We start from the raw sequence: 18,006 nt of genomic DNA, 5'->3' as shown, positions 1-18,006 counted from the left end.
CGCGTGACGTGATTCGGGAATCGGGGATTTGTCGGGTGGACTGTCTGCACGGTCCTGGCCAAATCAAGGTGTCGCGAGATGAGGAGTGAAGATTACCGAGAGGAAACGATCATTTTTTCCCCGATTAATGCGAGTATTGCCGATTATTTTTCGAACCACGAACGACGCTGTGTGATTAGAGTCAAAATATTTGTTATAATATGCGAAAGATGAATGAATATTTTCACCTCAGAGTGAAAAATATTTCAAACGAAACTATAAGTTATTAAAAAAGTTTTCCGCTTGTTCAGACTACGTGCTGAAATTTACGAAATTTTGATCTCACGTGCACGGTTTCAAAGAAAAAAAAAAATCCGAAATAATTGATCGATCGGTCAATTTTTACCGATTCAATCGAGTCGTGTTCGATTATTTTTTTAGACTAGACTAATCGATACGTCGATTATTTTTAGTTAGCGGCCATCGCTGTTAAAGAAGTGAAATTATAACGAACACGTGCGCTGATCAGGTTCGTTGAGTTCAATCAGATCGAAACAACGTCTCCCTTAACATTGAGGAATGGAAAGAAACTCGGTTATCAGGGAGATTGGACTGCGAAAAATGCATAATTTTTTTTTTAAATCGAACTTTCTTTGAAAATAAAAAAATACTCGGTGATTTTGTTGAAAGTACAATCTTAAAAATAAGATTCGACATCGTAGAATTAAATCGAATGAATCTAACAGATTTTTTTCAAGCATTTTATTACACAGCGATTTGAAGTAAAGCATTGATGTGTAAACTTTTGCTCGTGACTCCAGTATTTTGTAAAAGGTATCAATTTTTGGCGGACCGACATCTTGAATGCCGAGAAGCAAAAAAAAAAAAAAAAACAGCAACGGAATTGAAATTGGGTTGGCAATTATTAACAACTTTTAATACGTCGTATGCTATTTTCTCTTCTTTTACATCGTACGTCCAATTTTATAACACCTCGTTTCGTTTGTAATTAAATTATTTATACTATTCGAAAATCGCTTAGACTTAAATTTTTATTGAGCTCGTACATTGATAAACGAAACGATGTCGAATAAACACAACCGGTTATCTTACAACGTGTAATTTTTTTGTGCGGAAAATTTGTTACGACGAGACCTGTTAAGACACTCGTGTACAAATAATTTACACAAATCTTAACGATCCGCAGTGAATTTCCTGCTTATACACAAACGCGTATCGATCACGAAGTGAAAAAATAAGTTGTAAAGAAGGAAATGTTTTATCTGTCTATCACCGTTTTCCCGGATGTCCTGCGATGGTCGGCAGCCTTTTTTGTATCTGCAAGCAACGCGGAATCTTGATAATCCCGACGACAGCCAATCCCAGACGTTGACTTCGAGAAAGGTTGCGAAAGATACGCGGAACAATATATAATAACCGGCTACGACGTCTAGCTCGATGGACGAGAATATTCGAGCTATTTTGAAAAATAAAGTTTCATTTTTCGAGGATATAAAACATAATAATAACGACAATCGGAAGATGGAGAAATTAAACGCGGCCTTTGAACGGCATTTCGGCTAATCGAGCGCGCGTCAATTGTTTATTTCATATTTATCACACGCACCGCAAATTCGATCGATACTTTTACGGATTGCGTTTAATCGTCGTGGATATTTGGATGAACAGTCACCCTGTTTTTTGCTTCTATCTTTTGACGTGGCCGGTGAAACGAAGGATGAGATGAATCATTTTTCCGCAGAAAAATTCATCCTACGCCGGATAATAAATTATACATGACGATTCAATTTACGCGGCGTTATGATGCATAAACTTGAATCATAGAAACTGTTTTCCCGTGCCGATGACTCTGCGCGTACTTCGAGTCATGCATAAAATATGTATATCATAGCTATTATTTTATTTCTAACACAAAATGACAAGTTCTCAGAAAAACGCTGAATATGCGTCGGCCGGGCTGCTGCAGTAATTACGCAGATCTGCAGCCAAGAAAATTACACGCAGTTTTTTTTTTATACTCTTGTGTACGCAAAATACGCAAAAAGTTGCATCGCGTCAGGTTTTTTCTTCAACTCGTGTTTGCAGTTTCATTTAGAGTTAAATTCCCGATTTTTATTCGAAATCCGGTATCCTGTTCTTGATTCGAAAAATCCTATGCAAAAAAGGGATTTCTTACTTCGATTTAATGCGTATCAGAGTGAGACTCGAGAATAAATTCAAACAGGGAAAGAGAAAATTGAAAGCGGAAAGCGTGTTCGAAGGTGTATCAAAGAGAAGAAGAAAATGTTTCGTAGGCGGAAAGAATGAGCACGGAATGTTGAATAAATTTCGTAAAGAAATTGTTCGTTCAATTTTATAAGGAATATCGTTGACGGTGTTTTTCATTACTGTTGTGTTTTTTTTTTTCATACAAACACCTTGTATTTTGCAAGAATACTGTACGTGACGGAATGAAATGAAAGTAATTTTTGCATTCGGCACACTCGAAAACTGAATATTTACCAAAAACATCCCATGCGGCTGAAAGAAATATTTTTTCGCAGACCTGCGTTAATTCAACACTTTCTCAGGTATAAGTATGTAGAGCAATAATAAATAAGGACACGCTTAGTTCGCAGGGCGATTTTGTTCGCGATTGTTGATATTTTTGCAATCCGAATATGCTGCACATCATGCACCGCATGTTAGGTATGAACAATAACGCGTGAATCGTATATGATTCAGAAACTCGTGACTCGAAATTAATCTGCAAGTATAGCCGTTCGCTGTTATGACGTGGCCGGAAGAATTGCTAAATTTTACTACTCACGAGCATTCGAATTTAATAAACTTGTCATACATTCCGGAAATTCTTCAAACATAATACATCCGGGATATTGTAATACATACATATCTTAATGCCTCACGATAATTCGGTGAAAGGTAATTAGTTATAATAGTTTCACGATATTTTTCAGATTGAGTCATCGGTCTTAGAAACGATCGTTACATTAATATCCGCACGATATTTCAATCGAAATGATTTCCAAGAATCTCGATCACCGATGCGTTGCGTTTATAAAAAATAAATTCAATTTCAATCTGTCGATAATATTTTCTCACGCTTGCAGTAAAATTATTTCCCCGCCGAGTCGATTGTGCAAAATTTCAAGCAAATTGTGCTCAAATGCAATTCGTTGGGATGAGGCGATTCCGCGGGCAAGATGAAGACGAAAATAATTGAAAGAAAAAAAAAAAAAAAAAGAAAAAGAAAAAAACGAACCGCAACATCGCTCATTGCCGTAGCATTGTGCGATACGCAGTTACATTACTTGTGATACCTACAAAATTTTTCTCTTCTCGCTTCGACGCGAAAAAAAAAAGAGATAAAAAGAAAAACCCGCTCTGCACGTAATACGCGGTGACCGTGTATACAAGGTACAAGCGCACAACGCACGCAGATCGACGAACACGCTTTACACATGCTGATATATATTCTAACACGCGGTCAATCCAAGCCGCCATTATACGCGACGGTATTCGAGAGCGGCGGCCATTTTCCGATCGCAAACTTTAATACACGTATACCTATAATAGACGCTACGTACATTCGTAATAAACTACGCGCCAAACTTACACGTATCTTTGTTGCCTGCCTGCGTGTGTGTAAATTATGCTTGGGCTGTTTCCGCGCGTCACGTGGAGCCGTGTGAGAAGAAAAAGTGCGCAAGATCGTATTTGTTTCCTCATTTTTGTTTGCCGATTTCTTTTTTTTTTTTTTTTTTTTTTTTCCAAAATTCGAAACGAAAATATTATTCCAAATGGCGAAACAAGAAAAATCCTGTCAAAGTTTGAGCTGTTGATATTAATATCGGGAGAGGTGCATCGTCGCGATTTACTATTTCCCATTCAAATAACATGGAGGAAATTTTTTTCTCTTTCTTTCTTTCCCCTCAACTTTGAAATTTTACAGCTCGTCAACGAGTTTAGTGTACCGAAAAAACCGTAGCGTATTTTTTTTTTTTTTGCGGGAATTGAACCCTCTACAAAAAACGGTCTCTTGTAATTTTTTTTTTTTTTTATTTTGACAAATCTACTCTTTCAAGCGTTATTTCTAAGCTCGTTAAGTAACTTCCGAAAGAGTAGATTTGTCAAAAAAAAAAAAAAAAATACACCAACGCCGTACACCGACGCGTTGACGAGTTATAAAATTACAAAGTTTAAGTGTAAAAGTTTATTCCCGCGTTATTTAAACGGTAGATAAAAAATCGCTCCGAGGTACGTCAAAAATATTAATATTAATAGCTCAAACTTTTCACCGCATTTATTTTGTCTCGTCGTTTGAAACCGTATTGTCGACTTGAGTTGAGAAAAAAAAATTTTTTTTTTTTTCAATTAATCAAATAAACGAAGAAAAAATAAAAACAGACGATTTTGTTTTACAAAGTCTCTCGGCGCACGCGATACGCGTAGCATAGGTGTAGCTAACCGACCGTGAGCCAACCAATGGCGCTCCCTGGTGTCCGAAAAACGCGTTAGCGGCGCGGCGGCTCGATTATTACGTAGCATTCCTCGGATTCCTTCTCCCTCCCCCCTCCCCGACCCACCCAACTTCGTATCCCCACCCCGCCTGATTCCCCTGACGTCCTTCTCCCATCCATCGATACTCTCTCTCTCTCTCTCTCTCTCTCTCTCTCTCTCTCTCTCTCTCTCTCTCTCTCTCTCTCTCTCTCTCTCTCTCTCTCTCTCTCTCGCTCTCTACACCGCACACATCTTCATATGTATATACGTAAGCATGTATACGTAGGCCGTAAGAGAGAAACTTGGACGTTGGTAGTCTTCTTCTTCTTCTTCTTCTTCTTCTTCATCGTCGTCGTCGTCGCCCTTGGCACTTTTATGCACAATCGTGGTGGACTTACCGCATGCTGCACGCTTAATGCACCGATGATGGCCACGCTGTAGGTTCGATTTTACTACCAAGTCACGGGCGTTTGTAACGAAAGAATTTTTACGTCACGGGTAGTCGTTGATTAAAAAACAGAAACTTTTTATGGGGGGTGATGATGATGCGGAAGATGTAATTATTGCGTTTCTTTTTGTTTCTCGTCAAACATATTTCGTAGAAAATTTGCAAGTTCCTTTTTCTTGTGAGTATACAAATCGCATATGTGTGCAACAAACTTAATTTCGCACAAAATCGTACGATTTGTTTTCAATCATTCGTTCCTTCGGAGAAAACAAAAAATGTCATGTACCATTTTGCCTTGTAGGAAGGATAAAACAAATATTTATAACAGTAACTGACGCAGTAAAAAAATTAATGAATAATGATAATACTTGCATGAATAAATAATGTACGATATTAATTTGCTTCACCCTGTTATACGTTATCATAATCTTATATGCGTACGTATTGTGTTTGATTATATACAAAAGGAATATAGGTATCTATGAACAATCAAAATTTGCAGTTTCTTATACGTACGTTTGATCCGTGTATAATTTCCTCACAAATTTCATTATTATATCGATGTAACGTGTTGAAGAAAGATAAGAAAAAATGAAAAAATTATAAAGGTATTAACATACGCGAATGTCGATATATCTGTACGCGTGTGTTTGTAAACACGCTTAGGTATGATCGCTGATATTAAGAGAGAGAGGCAGGCGATACTCGGGTGTTAGAGGTGTAGGTACCTAACTCGTTGGTGCGCGTGCACGTCACCACGTGTGATTCACGTGAATGAGCGAGAGAGGGAGGGAGGTTTCACACTGACATTCCGGCTGGTGAACCTCGCGATATGTATATACGAACTACGATTTTTTACGGAAACGTATAATACGTGATGATAACTGTTATTTCCTATACTGTACGTACGCGCATTAGACTGGGCCAAAAAAAAACGAATTTGCCTAACGCACATGAGGGTGGTCCTTGTTTTGGGGGTCGGAAAAAATTTCATCGGGACGCACCCCAGAAAAAAAAATCTGCGTCAAGTTTCAAGCCCGTAGGTCAACCGGAACACGTGCCTCCAAAATCCGAAAGTTTTAAACTTAAAATACGTCTAGTTTTTATAAGCAGTTGTTTCGTTTTCTTTGACTTTGGTACAAATTGAGGAACCGATTTGAAACTTGGCAGAGTCGTTGCTTGTGACGACGGGAACAAAGCCTGATAATTTCAAAATATTATCGTAACTTTGCAATATATTTCTTTTTGTATATAAGCTTGACGGCATTACTTTTATCAGGCTTGTGTACGTAAGGGAACAATAATTATAAAATTTTGAAATTTTCTGGCTTTGTTCCTATCGTCGGAAGCAACGACTCTGCCAAGTTTCAAATCGGTCCCTCAATTTGTACCAAAGTCAAAGGAAACGAAACAACTGTTTATAAAAACTACACGTATTCAACATCTGAAACTTTCGGAGCTTGGAGGCACGTGTTCCGTTTGACCTAGAGGCTTTAAACTTCACACCGATTAAAGACTACGGTGCAATTTCGCGACTAATGCCAATTAGCAAGTCAGAATTTGTAACATGCAACGCGCAACGAGTGTGTGGTACGCGACCATACGTACGTACGTATATCGGTAACGCAACGTACAGTTACACATTACGTACGTGATACGTTATTACAAGTTACGCGTTGCGTCAAGTGGCGTGTCAGCGTTAGCCCCGCCATGCATGCGCCTGCCTTTCTTCTCCTTTTTCCACTTTCACGATCGGTTGTGTTGTACGAATGCACGCGTGTACGTACGTACGCGGATCGTAGTAGACGCTGCACGCGCACCGTCGCGTCGTCGTGCAGCCCTATTCATTCATAAACGACTCGAGCTCACGAGGAACGTGACTAATGACCAATGACTAATGGCCAATGATCAATGAGCAACGAGCAAGGAGCAACGAGCAACGTTGTAAATCGCCCAGATACACCTACTCTCTTCTCCTTCGCTTACAATACTGCACTCTATCCGAGTACATCCATCCATCCATCCATCCACCCGTCCAACTCCATCCATCCATCTATCTGTAAGGCGCGTGCCTCTTTAACCCTCTCCCTCTCTCCCACTGATCACGCATACACATCCGTGCAAACGACGATACAACCTTTCGATTCCGAACGCGATTCAGACGATATTACGAAGAAAATCTATCCGCCCGACATACCCAACGAAACGTATCGGCGTAAGGTACGTCACACGCGCACGCATAACGCGACACTCGCGTGCACGCGTGTGTGTTACGCACATCGGCGTGAGAGACATCCGGGGTGTTTACGTATCCGTTTAACGCCCGTCTCGCCGCGTATCGATGAAACTGGCTTTACGTACCACCGCACCTAACTACACGTGTGTCCGTGCGCGCGTGACGAAGGTGTTCGTCTATGGGTAGACCTATGTTGCTGGTTTTAATGCCTAGACGACAGAGAGAATCGAGCCGCTGTAGTAGGTACACCACGTCACTGACTCGAGGCTCTTCTTAGGCTGCGGGTGGCCATCTTGCCTTACTCGAGAGACGACATCGATTACGGAACTTTCTCATCCAAGTACGCCTTACCGGATCAACGTACGATCTCCCATCACACGTCCGGCGTCCGTTAGTTTCGTTTCATATCTGTGCGAACATGAATGATACAGCGATAACGTTATACGTATACGACTCGATGTAACCGTATACGACGATTTATTTGTTTCTTTTCTCATTACTTGCTCTACCTTCTCTCCCATCTATGCGATTAGTTTTATATTACCTGCATTCGCACGATCAATTAGAATTATATTGCGTCTGCCGATTCGTCCTGCGAGGGGATAAAATATTTTTTACGTTTCTTTTTTTTTTTCCCTTCAATTGTTTTTCGTTCCATATTTAGATACGCCACCGTTTATCGTATCGTGTACGTGGACGTCGTTTAAGATTTTGTCGAGATCAAATTCATCCGCGTGCATACACAGGCCTCTGAGACCTTCCTCGCGTCCTCTTCCGCGTTCCGTTTGTGCACTTGACCTTGAAACCCTCTCCGCGTTGAACGCGGATGCAGCGAGTCGACGGTGCGCGTATAAATATAATAATAACACGCGTATTGCGGAAAAAAGGAAAATTTTCATGTTGTGTAATACGTGTCTGTGTATATATATATATATGGTATATGAGTAAGTCGGGAGAATGCGACGACGAAAAAATAAAAACAGTAAAAAACGTGAATACCTTTGTTTAATTGTTTTTTCTTTTTCGTACTTCGTAACTCGTTTCTCTCCGGTAATACGTGTAACTCTTTTTCTCTGACGCCTTTTTTCATATACGTTGTGTCTGTGTATATATACATATATATAACGCACGTAAATATATTTCCCTGCCACGTACCGCTTTCGGTCATTACAATTGCCCTGGATTGATTTTAACGCTCGTCCTATAAAAATAACGTATATATGTGTAATGTAAAATGTATGCGCATATAATAATGCGTACAGAAGTGGACGAATTGTGTACGAAGCTGGTGGATAATAGTAATGATAATGGTGACGATAACAACAACAACAACAATAATAACAAAACTGATGAATTAAAATCTAGACAAAAATCAAATAAAAAGAATAAAAATTTACACGCGCGCACCTTGATCAACGGCGCCGTATGTGTTATTATGATACCTACGTGACGTATGATCGTAATGTGAGGAATTTCCGGAAGTCAATGACCGGCTTGAAAAATTGGGTTAATTTCTGCGTTCACTCGGCTCTCTCGCACCGCCCCCCCCCCCCCCCCTTCCCCTACTCCCTGTAGGTTACTATACCTCTCACCGGGCACTTTTTTCCCACCCCCTCCCTCTTCCCCTTCCCCCCTTCGCCCCCCCCCCTCACCTCCGACTCCCCATCCTCGCCGCTTTTTTCCGCTTTTCTCTCCTCCGTCCCGTCCGCAGCTTCCGTACTCCACGCGTAGGTATGCACACACGTGGTGGGTTAGGTATATGCATTTGCGTAACGCAAGACATCTCGCGAGTCTGTGTAAAATCCTCGTTATTATTCTCGCGTCTAATCGAGCGCGCGCTATTATCACGGATCGTTGCAGAAATTCCGCGACAAGGATAACAGGCCGACTATATGTGTATTGTAAGCGTGGACATCCTTCACGCATCCTCGATCCTTCGTACCTGCGTGTAATTATATGCCGCGGTGTGTTGCTTTATTTATTTATTTATTTATTTATTTATTTATTTATTTCATATGAACGGTACAGGCCCGATAACGCAATTTACGGTGGTGTGCAAAAGTATTCGTACAGTGGATAAATTTAAATCAAATAAGGAATAATTGTTTTATTTTAATTAAATTTGTTTTATCAAACGCGTGCTGTTTTGTTTTAATGCCCAGACACTGACGCGAACAAACATGTATAAGAGAGAAAGATAAAATAATAAAGATGCGGAGACAGAAACGATTCAGTATCCACGATATTTAAGTTACTAGATTATAAAAAAAAAAAAAAATCACCGTCTTCTTATTTTTACTTAATGATTTTTTTTAAGGAACCAGGATTGCCAAACATTAGTATACATCGTTTTATTACGGTTTACCGAATTTCAAACGGTCAGAAAATCGCGAAGTAACGGGTTTTCTTTCGTCAGCGTGAATCGTTTACGAAAACGTTCCCAACTTCAACAGACATGACGACTTTGATCCTTGGTAGCTGGTTGTAATACACGAATGAAAATTGAGGACAAGAGCTTTGACGTAGTTTAGAATAGAGAAAAATAAAAGCGAAGTACCGTTTCTGTACTCGAAGTGCGGTCGATCGCGAGTAAAACTTCACTGCTGATACGTTACATCGTACAGCAATAAATTGAATACCTACGTACGGAAGGGATTCGCAATTACCTAATATGCATAAGTACGGATATTATACGTGTAATAAGAAGTAGGGAATGACGACGATGACGATGATGGGGACAAAGTGCGTTTGGCCGTTGATAATGATAATGATGATGATAATGATAATGACATCGATAACTGGGTGAGGCGCGAGGCGTGTATTATCATTATGTATATACAAGGGTGCTTCTTGTTTAGGGTGTTTACGAATTTCTCCCCCCTCCGTCCAGCCCCTCAATTAATTCCGAAAACAATTCGAAAACAATCGCGTTATTTCTTCAGATTTTTACCTCATTTCCAAGATAGTCCTCATCGTGAGCCAAGTTCTTTATGGAAATGACACGAGCGAAATGTTTTTTCTCAGTAAATGTATTATTGTTAGAGTAATAATGTTATAAAAAAAAAAATATCTGTAACCGCTAGGTTTTAGTGGGCATTGATGCTACTGTCTGAAAAAAAAAAAAAAAACAAAAACAAACCCACATCGGCATACGAGGCAATATAGACGAATCGCATTTCCTCTGAATAAAAAGAAAAATTTCAGATTTCGAGGGTGCGAAATTCGTCGAGATTGAATTAGAGTCGAGTTAAAATTCTGAAAAAAATTCGCCAATTGTTTTTGAATTATTTGAAATTGATTGGGGGGATGGGGAGGAAGAAATTCGTCACACTCTAAACAAGGAGCACCCCGACACATCATATACATCTCTTTATATTTTTATCTCTGAATTTGTCTCCGAGTTACGTCGTTTTCGTGCTACCCAGGTGTATCCACCTTTTCTCACCACCCTGTATACATACAAAATACCGTACAGCAGCAATTCGCTTTCTCGAACGCCTTCTTCGAAGCGACGATTATTCCTATCCTATTCCATCTCTCTGTTTATTAAAAAGGGGTTCCGTTTTATCGCTAGGCCGCAGAATCCTGATTGCGAGCCACTGCTCGCCTCGCCGTTTGTACGGACTTTGGTGCTCCAGGCATACACAGGCAGGCGTAAAGGCAGGATCGGTAGCGCGAGCTGCGCCTGTCGGCGATTAAGCGAGCTGCCGCCCTTTGACCTCCGGCCTATGACCGTCTGGAGTCCGCCGCGTGCATTCCTTGCCGCTTTGTCGCCCTCTATTTTTAACGCATCGTTCTTAACAATGTTCCCACCGTTCTTAATTCGGAGCAGCTTCGTTTCGTTTCAATCCACCCTACCGCCACTGCTACTCTTTTATTATTATTTACATATATACGTGCAACAGTAAACGCCGCACGGTTGCATGATTAATTAATACTGCAAACGCGTCTCTACTCGTTGTTTTGGTTCTTGATACCGTACATCGCCGAATCTCACGCATTTAGGTATTGCGAAATTTAGAACAGGCGAAAATTTAGCAACGAAACGCGAATTGTTCGGAAATTGAGATTTATTTTCACGCGTTTTATATTTCGATATATCGATCCTACCAAGTTTTCGCATCCAACCTTTAATGCGAGGGGGTGTTGCAACAAGTCGCAAGTACAACCACCTCTGTGTTTAGAGGATAGAAATCTCGTAATCGTTTCTACCTCGCGTGACGAGGCTTCTCCTCGAATCTCGTCAATGAAACTTCCTTGTCCAGCCCGGGTGCAGTAGCCCCTCCTCTCCTCTCCTCTCCTCTCCTCCCCTCTCACAAGCCGACCTTTTTTTGCGCCTGTGTGCACGCCGAGCAGCGAGTGCAACAATAACCTTTGTCCTCGCTGCAGCTCGTAGTTCTCTCTCTCACACCGTCTACGCACGCAGCTCGCTCGTTTCCCTCCCTCTCTTTCATTCTCTCTTTTTTTACACGCGCGGCGCGGCCGGTGCATTGAGGAAGCCACGTTTATTCATAAATAAGCCTCTCGCCATACGATGACGCGGTTACTAAACTTAGCCCTCCCTCACCGGCGCTATGCTGCACCTACATCCACTCCGTGTGCGTTTTTTCACCCACGACGTTATTCCGCCAACTCGAACGTGACCCGCGTTGTTTTTGTTACCGTTGTTGTTTAATATCGATTCGCGATTACACGCAACAATTATATCCTTCTATTTTCGCCCGTCGTAACGCGAGTGTCGTACTTAATGTTCGGTTAACCTATGCAACAGAAGGGATGGAAAATGAAAGAAAAATAGAGAGAAATCACTGATCGGTAATTACACACGCATCGGTATGTAAACCTGTTGTTTCTTTTCATTCGTCGTTCTTTCCCATCCATTGTCAGTATCGATAACGGTAACACGTAGCTATACGTAAGAGAAAAAACACACACACGTGTACGAGGAGGAAACGCCGCGTGCTCGGCGGATGCTCGACGAAACTCGGATCCCCGTATTTTAATAAATTGTCGCAAGCCTTCGGGCCTCTCTTCTCCCTCTCCTCCCTCTCGACTGTCTGACGTCACCGTTATGCCACCACGAATATACGCCGAACACCGTATATACACAGGTATACGTATACATGTATACGTGCGTGTACAACGTTGTATGCTCCGCTGCAGTCCATGTACACACGCTCGGCGTCGTCGACGGAATCAATGAATGACTCCGAGCTACGAGCAGAGAGAGGGGGAGAAAGTGAGCGAGTGAGGGAGAATAAGGAGCGCTGCAGCGCGGCGATGGTATGCAACGGGTATTAAAGAGGCGACTACGTACGTAAACCCCGCACATCCAAGCGAGAGAGAGAGAGAGAGAGAAACGAAAGAAGGTGCAGAGAAAGATAAGGAAGGAGGAAAGAGGAAAATAATAGTCAACTACGCGCACGCGCATGGATTGATTTACACGTAAATCTGTGTGTATGTATATATATATATATATGTGTGTGTGTGTGTGTGTGTGTGTGTCGTGTACCTGTACTATCTGTCAAGTAGTAAGTAAACTCCGTACACGTACGATACATAGTAGGTAGATAGGTATACTTATACTTATACTTATAATATGTATCACGCAACGTCTGCAGGTAAAACAACAACGACAACGACAACAACAACAAAAATTAATATCATCCCCCACCCACTCGCTCACCCGCTGATATCGTACGTGTGTAGAACGTAGTCGGTATACACATAATACCATATCCTCCGATACGAGCCCTTATCTTCAACCTCCTACCCGACGTGCAGTGTTTTTTTTTTTTTTTGATCTTTTTCCTTTCCTTTCTTTTTTTTCTTCCCTTCGGTGCAAGAACGAGCGGCGCGCCCAACCCTCCTCCTCTCCCCTCCCTTCCCCTCACCGCCCTCCGCGCGGATCCCGATACCTACGAATCCACGTACCCGTACGTACGTACAACGACGTTTAGCACACGAAGAGACGCGCGCACGCGCGACCCCCACACCTGTGACTGAATCCCCCCCCCCCCCCCCCCCCCCCCCGCCCACTTCATCCCCATCGCGAGCGCACCGTTTATCGATCGCGGGCGTCGACGTCGACGCCGAACAGTGGCGCCCTCCCTCCTCCTTCGCCCTCTGACGCGCTTCCGCCGCGAGATGAACCCCCTCCCACCACCACCACAGCCACCCCCTCGTTCTCTCGCCGATTCGCGCGCCGACACCGCCGCACCTATCGTCATCAGCCCTGCAGCCTAGTATATTTCTCTCGGCGTCGAGCCTAGGAGGAGGCCGCGCAGCTCGCGAATAACTTTTTCTCTCTCTCTCTCTCTCGACAATCAGTGTTTATTCTCGTCTCGTCTCGTCTCGTCTCGTCTCGTCTCGTCTCGTCGTCCAAGTCTTGTTGCGTGCCGTGACGACATGTACGTTATACCCACGTACGTGAAAAACTTGCAAGAACCTTCGCCGCCGTTACGGACCGAATTAGTGTCGTTTCTCGTGACCGCTCGCTGCTTGCACCGACACTCTTCTCGTCTCGCCTCACCTCGCCTCTCACCCTGCGTCGCCCCGTCGTCGTCGTCCAACGCCACCGTCGTACCAGTGCGATACGTTACGCGATCGAGGTATGTCCGCGTGGGGCGAACCTCGGATCGACCTCCCCCACCTTACCCCCTTACCTACCCTTATCACGCCTCCCGGGGTTCGTCGACTCCGGTACACCTTACGGCGTCATTTTACAACGCGGTATCGGGATCACGCCGGATATTCTTCGCGTATTCGAGTACCGCGGGTTAATAATACGTATGTGTGTACGTGTAGGTGTACGCACGGAGCACGCACCCTAACCTTAAACCTAACCTAACCTAACGCAACCCCGAGACTTGGGACGACACCAAAGTGCGGCGAGTGACTCGAGTGATGATTTTTCCCGATTCTTCTTCTTCTTCTTCTTCTCTTTCTTCTTATTCTCTCCTTTCGCGTCTTATCTTTGTCTAAAACAGTGATTCGGACTGATCGGAAACACATTTTTCTTCGATCACTGATCGCCCGGTATTAATCATCGCGGTGAAGCGATTGTTGTTGAACATCTGGAATTGATAATATCGGATGATAAAATGACTACATCGGCTGTTGAATGAGAGTGCGTGTGTTGTACCAGTCGCTGCTGCAACGGAGACACGCAGAATTTGGAAAATAAAATAACGCCGAGGATGAAGAAGAAGAAGAAGGAGGAGGAGGATAAGGAGAAGACGAAGGCGAATGACCTATAGCTGGTTCGTTGGTGCCTGCGTCTCTCTGAATAGAAGAATTGTTTGTGTTAACGATGAAGATTTCTGCCAATTCGTCGCCGATGTCGTGTATTCATGACTGTTTAAGTAATAATTCAGTGCACGGAACGAAGAAGGTTAAACCGAATCTGTCATCAATCCGTCAGACGATGTCCATAAGATTATAATATACCGTACTACGATCACTGTGCATCGAGTTGTTTGTTTGCGGTTTTTTTTTTTTTTTTTTATATCTCATTTTTTTTTTTACTACTTATTTATTTTTATTTCACTATGAAACATTACTCCACAGTTCGAGATTCGTAAACGACGTTTAAAACGTAATCCATATAGCCGGCCGGAATTTGTGAACGTGGAAATGTATTTGGATCGATGACGTGTTTTAGATTTTTATCTTTCAATTTTACGCGAAGAGCGACAAAAGTTTTTCTTAAATATCCGGAAGTAAAACGATAATCGCATATCTGTAAATCTCGTTGCGGTGATTGCAATTTATGTATAAAAAATACACACAGTGTCTTTTTGCAGTGTAGTTTTTAAAAATTGTTAATTCAACGATTAGCCGAAGATATAATTGAGGATATTGTACGTTAACGAAGCGTTATATGACGCATATAAATATGTTATAAAACACGACGTACATGCAGTGATATTTTATTTTTTTATTTTTTTTATTTTTTCCTTCTTTTCTCCTCCTCTACCTCGACACAATGTGGATACGTGAAGAAATCTCCGAGATCTTCAGACGGCGAATAGGTGAGCGTGGGAAAAATACCTCCTTTCACTCTCTCGATAATATATGCCTTAACCCTACGGCATATTGTAAAATTATAAAACAGGCAGGGCAATACTCGTTTACAAATGACAATAATAATCGTCATAATAACGGTAATGATTAAATAATAATAATAACATCAACAACAACAACAACAACAATAACAAACGAGCAATCGAGCAGCGGAAAGATGCGTTACGTACAAAATCGTTGCCGATCTTAAAGAAACAAAAAAAAGTATACGTACATGTATTCTCTGCTCTCCTAAAAACACGTCGCAACTATACTTCAATCATGTTTTTTCTTTCAACTACGTGCATCATCAGTCCTACGGTTGTTTCTGGTGAATGGCTATAATTGCAGCTGCAGTTTTGTTGAACGAAAATTAGTAACGCTTAATTATATCGAAGCCTAGCGGGAGAAAGTAATGCAACAGGGATATATATATATATATATTTAATTATACATACGTATGAAACGATTTCATAAAAATTCGTCAAATTTAAATGAAGAACTTGTTTCGAGTACCTGAAGAATTATCGAATAAACGTAAGTTGTCGTTGTTTGCGCAGTAATTAATTTTTTTATTTATTTTTTTGTACAAAATGTAAAATGAAGTTGTTTGAAAATTAAAATCCTGGTAAATGGCATCTTATTGCGGAATAAAAGCTGGATAATCGTGGGGGGAGATCTCTTTGAGCAATTGCATAATGCATATCGTACGCATGATGCATTAGCGATTTTCAACTGTTGAGTTGTCTCGAGATGCGGGAAGCAGGAAGGGAAGGATCAAGGCTCTCGCACTCTGTAGGTACGAGCCTTCGCCCTAATGGTTTGTTATTGATCTTATACCTCCGCGCCTTCCTTCCTTCCTTCCTTCCTTCCTTCCTTCCTTCCTGGTCGTCACAGCGGCAGATTCCTCAGTTACAATTATTGCGGCTTTAGTCAAAATTACGTTAATTTTTCGTTTTTTCACATTCATTATTTATTAAATACGCCGTGTAAATCGGTTTTTTTCGATCCTGATCGAATCTCCGCGTTGTTCCGTACGTGTTCTGCAATAATATCCAACCGCTTGTGTATAAGCAAGTTTTGAAGCAGTGTTCGAGTATCGTGACGACGAATATTGGCGCGCCGTAAGATTTTTTTTTCCCTAAATTTCTTCATTCATCCTTTTTGCGCTGTATAACCAGTCCTTTGATTGAAATACATATTGGACACTGTAATATTTTTCATTTTTCCATGTATCCGGACGTATATATTTGTGTCGAATGATTTTTTCTTTAAATCTCTCTGCCGCAGTTCCGTTAAAAAAAAAAAAAAAAAAAAAACCAGGGCGGTCAGTGGTCCGGGAATACTGGAAAATCTGGAAATGTCATGGAATTCTGAAATTTTGAAATAGTCAGGGAAGTGTCGGGAGTTTTTGCGGAAAGTCGGGGATTCATAAAAAAAAAAAAAAAAAAACATTGTAAACAATTTATCCGAATTGGTCGGAGAAAATTGTAAGATTTATATTGTCCGGAAAACTTGTAAAAGTCAGGGATTTTCTCGATGGAGATTTATTGGCTACCCTGAAAAATGATCATTTGTGATATTGAAAACTTTGATATCCTTACGTTTCCATTCACTTTCGATACCGATTACAATTTCTTTGTCATTTGTACCTCACACGTTATCCTAGTTATCCATAACGAGTTACCGAATATATCGTTCCAATTTGTAAGAGAATTTTCGTCCACGGAAAAATGTCGTCGGGGTGTATAATTTTGCAAGGGAAAATACGAATCGTACTCCGTGAGAAACGAAATGACAGGCACGAAACTAAATACTGAGATCCGTTTCCCCGGCTGTGGTAGGTAAGAATGATCGATCAATGACGATCATCTTGTTCCGCCGATCGTTTCAATTATGCGTTTCGAAGTAGCGTGCCGAGACTTTTCGCTTCGCCGCGTCTCGCCAGTTCGGTTCGTCGATCATCGTTCGATACGCCGATACATCCACGTCGTTATCGTTATCGTTATCGTTTGCCCGTTATCGTTGCCAGGTATACCTATCGCATCAACACGCATGCACGTGTGTAAGAACGCCGCGAGGCGTTAACCCAGAAATCTTATCCACTGCTTATTTTTCATTTGCACTTTGACAATTTGATTATGTAGAAAGTAATGTAGCTGCGGTATATGTATGTACGTTTGTGTCATATTCGCGGTCGACGTTTAATTTTAAACGATTGTTTATCCCATTCTTTTGCAATTCCTAGTCGTTGATTATTGAATTGCAGCTGCTGGGCAGTAAAGAAATTTCTCTCGTCTCTGCATTGGGTAAACAAATCACACATCAGAGAGATAGACAGAGTACGTAATTGAAATTAAAATTTGGAGAATTGTCGGCACTCCCGCAATTAATTCGATACACGTTAATGAGTCCGTGTAACGAGTGTTTGTGTTTTGCTGGGAAAAAACATTATTTCCGCAAATTTGAAAAAAGCGTGTGTTTTTTTTTTTGTTTTTCAACATTTTTCACGCGTTATATTTGAAAAAATATACGTATACAATATACGCGATAATCAATATTATTGCAATAGGTACAAAACACAAAATATGACAGTTCGTTTTGTGATTGAAGTTTCTTACGGAAATCAACGTGTGTAAAACTTTTTTGCTCAGTATATATTTTATTGTTGGAGTAACAATGTTCCAAAAAAATCTGTAACCGCGAGGTTTTAGTGGTACTGTTTGAAAAAAAAAAATTCACATCGTAATCCCAGGCA

The 18,006-nt window shown here is 41.4% G+C and overlaps 1 protein-coding gene across 2 annotated transcripts in view; it reads left to right on the top strand.

Annotated features, from left to right (window-relative positions):
• The window catches only part of LOC107222594 (serine/threonine-protein phosphatase 4 regulatory subunit 1), a 134,836-nt gene that overhangs the window by 7,396 nt on the left and 109,434 nt on the right, over positions 1-18,006 (top strand). Inside the window, exon 1 of one of the 2 annotated variants that reach the window (XM_046732307.1) lies at positions 15,041-15,217. The exons of the other annotated variant lie outside the window; for it this stretch is intronic. Within the exon in view, the coding sequence (XP_046588263.1) occupies positions 15,172-15,217 (46 nt within the window). The 5' untranslated portion in view covers positions 15,041-15,171. Of the gene's footprint in view, positions 1-15,040; positions 15,218-18,006 lie in introns of those variants that run through there. 2 annotated transcript variants of the gene reach the window in all.

The sequence above is a fragment of the Neodiprion lecontei genome, chromosome 2 (genome assembly GCF_021901455.1).
Source record: "Neodiprion lecontei isolate iyNeoLeco1 chromosome 2, iyNeoLeco1.1, whole genome shotgun sequence".
NCBI classification, from domain to species: domain Eukaryota; kingdom Metazoa; phylum Arthropoda; class Insecta; order Hymenoptera; family Diprionidae; genus Neodiprion; species Neodiprion lecontei.
The sequence above is the reverse complement of the archived record's forward strand: the minus strand, read 5'-3'. Positions and strand labels throughout refer to the sequence as shown.